Source organism: Penaeus chinensis, chromosome 3, assembly GCF_019202785.1.
Source record: "Penaeus chinensis breed Huanghai No. 1 chromosome 3, ASM1920278v2, whole genome shotgun sequence".
NCBI classification, from domain to species: domain Eukaryota; kingdom Metazoa; phylum Arthropoda; class Malacostraca; order Decapoda; family Penaeidae; genus Penaeus; species Penaeus chinensis.
Window position 1 is genome coordinate 36,777,864 of NC_061821.1, and position 2,360 is coordinate 36,780,223.

Genomic DNA, 2,360 nt, shown 5'->3' on the forward strand with positions numbered 1-2,360 from the left:
AACTTTTAAAATTCTTTATTGAACGAATTCAAGAAGATTGAGAAATGACTAACCAAATCCCTGCTACTTATACGTATCTGGTTGAAATAACAATACATAGAGACAAAAGTTGAAACGTGAATGAATAACTTCACAACGTAAGAGATGGGACCAAATCGTTTTCAGGATTACATGTGATTTTACTGAAATATTAATTAAAACGCGTCAGTTACATTTTTTGCATTGTCATGTTATTAATTGTCATTTCCCCTTCACCATCCCTTTTCACAGTGAACTAAATAAGAAACATATAACATTGACCTTCCCATAATCAACCTCAGGACCGAACCTCCAGGAGCCCTGCGTTACCAGCAGCAAATTTGAAATCGTATCCCTTTCTCACGCAGTAGTCCGTGACGACTTTCTTGAGTACCGGCTCGCCACCGGGACTGTGCAGGCCTCTTCCGGTGATGATTCTCCCGGCTCCGTATTTGCGGAAGAAGTATTTTGTCCACTGCGACGCTTGCTGAGCCCTCATGCCGTGCAGATCGAGGATTGGAATGCCTTTGGCCGTGTTCTTCAGTACGTGACGCAGCTCACGGCCCTCCGGGAGTGCAGGGTGTCTTATGGGAGTTGAATAATGTAATGATAATATAAGATTAGCCTGCTGGTGGAAGGGTTGCGTTGGGAGTAGAAGGGATGGAAGGGAAGTAAAATAAATAGGTAGAAAGGGAAGGCGGACAGCTGCTTTTCCCCAGATTGCCAGCTTTGCTAATACTACCACTACTTCTACTACCATCAAAATAGTACTACTGCTACCATCACATCAACTACCACATATATAACTTATACTTCTATGATTACCAGCACCTTGATTATTTTGCTGAGTCTGTCACTACTAAGTACAATACTAAGTGCACTATCAAATACGACTGCCGTTACCTATCATCTATCTACTGTAATAATGACAATACTCCAATTGTTACTTTAAATTAATTATGCCACTGCTACAAATTACGTTATTACCAATCATACCAATTCTACTTATGTCACTAGTAAAAAAAAACTATAAGTATTAAAAAAACTACAACTGTTACTATCGCTCCTGCTACTTTTTCTATCACGATCATCACTGCCATCAGAACCACTATTGTCACCACTACGTCTACAGTACAGCTATTTAATAGTAAACTTACTAGTGGCCATGCGAATAGCACTATACTATTGCATTCCTCACATATATTGATTATATTGATAAGGTTACTATACTAGTGTTTAGTTACTGTCATTATCATTATTCTTATTCTAATTAATACCAAGATAAATCTTTTCATTTAACTTCAGATATTCCTTATCATCATATGAGCCATTGAAATATATATATATTTAATATTTCCAAAATTACTGTAATTATCAATTATCAAATTAACAGTCATAACATTAATGAAAATGCCACTTACTTCCTCCAGAAGAATAAGAAATAGATAAGAGCAGCCACTGAAAAAAAGGAACATAATTAAACATAAATGATAATAAGTTGATGAAAATAATACATACATATAAGTGCACTTGAACATACAAATACATATATATATCCCCTTACCCACACATACTCAAATATATACACATATACGTGTAATCACACACAAACACACACACACACACACACACACACACACACACACACACACACACACACACCTGCACTTACATCTGATGCTTTGGCCTGAATGCACTGGAGTGAACCTGACTATAATCTTTAGTACACTCTGTAAAAAAGGTACCTTCACTCTTTCTGACTTAACATACGATGACGAAAACAATGGGAAAAAGTGCTGTGAACTCGACCTGATATTGGTATCCCTGCTCACATATTATGTATGATCCAAGAAACGCAAGTCGTAAATAAATTATATGGTAATGCTAATGATGTCTGACAATTCAGGCCAACTGAAGAAGAAATACTAAAGGTTTGGAAATGTTTATTACTTTTAATACTTCGTGTTACAGCCACCAGCTTGGGCAACGACTGTATGACGACTGCGGGTATGATCTTGGGGGAAGTCTCTGCCCATGGCTGCCCAGATATTTTTAATAGGATTGTGATATGACGATTTGTGTGGATGTGGCATAGTGAAATCTTGCATTCACAACACTGATTGTGTGGATGGGGCTGTTGTCCTGGACAAGGTAAAATGGGAACACCATGGCCTTCACCGATGGTAGAAACACCTCATCCAGGATATTCATGTGGACATACTCAGTAAACCTGCCGGGCCCGACATCGTCAACACCTCGACCCCACTGCAGTGCATTCACCCAAACATCCATCACCGGATGTTGCAGATCAAAAAGGGGTCTGCATCCCTAGCAGCTTTCAT

At 38.6% G+C, this 2,360-nt stretch overlaps 1 protein-coding gene across 1 annotated transcript in view; it reads right to left on the minus strand.

The window, feature by feature from the left end:
- Nucleotides 1-2,360, minus strand: part of LOC125041790 — a 5,404-nt gene continuing 3,044 nt past the window's right edge. Inside the window, exons 3-4 of the mRNA XM_047637089.1 lie at nt 1,440-1,476; nt 1-602 (exon numbers count right to left, since the gene is read on the minus strand). Coding sequence (XP_047493045.1) covers nt 317-602; nt 1,440-1,476 — 323 coding nt within the window. The 3' untranslated portion in view covers nt 1-316. The remainder of the gene's footprint in view (nt 603-1,439; nt 1,477-2,360) is intronic.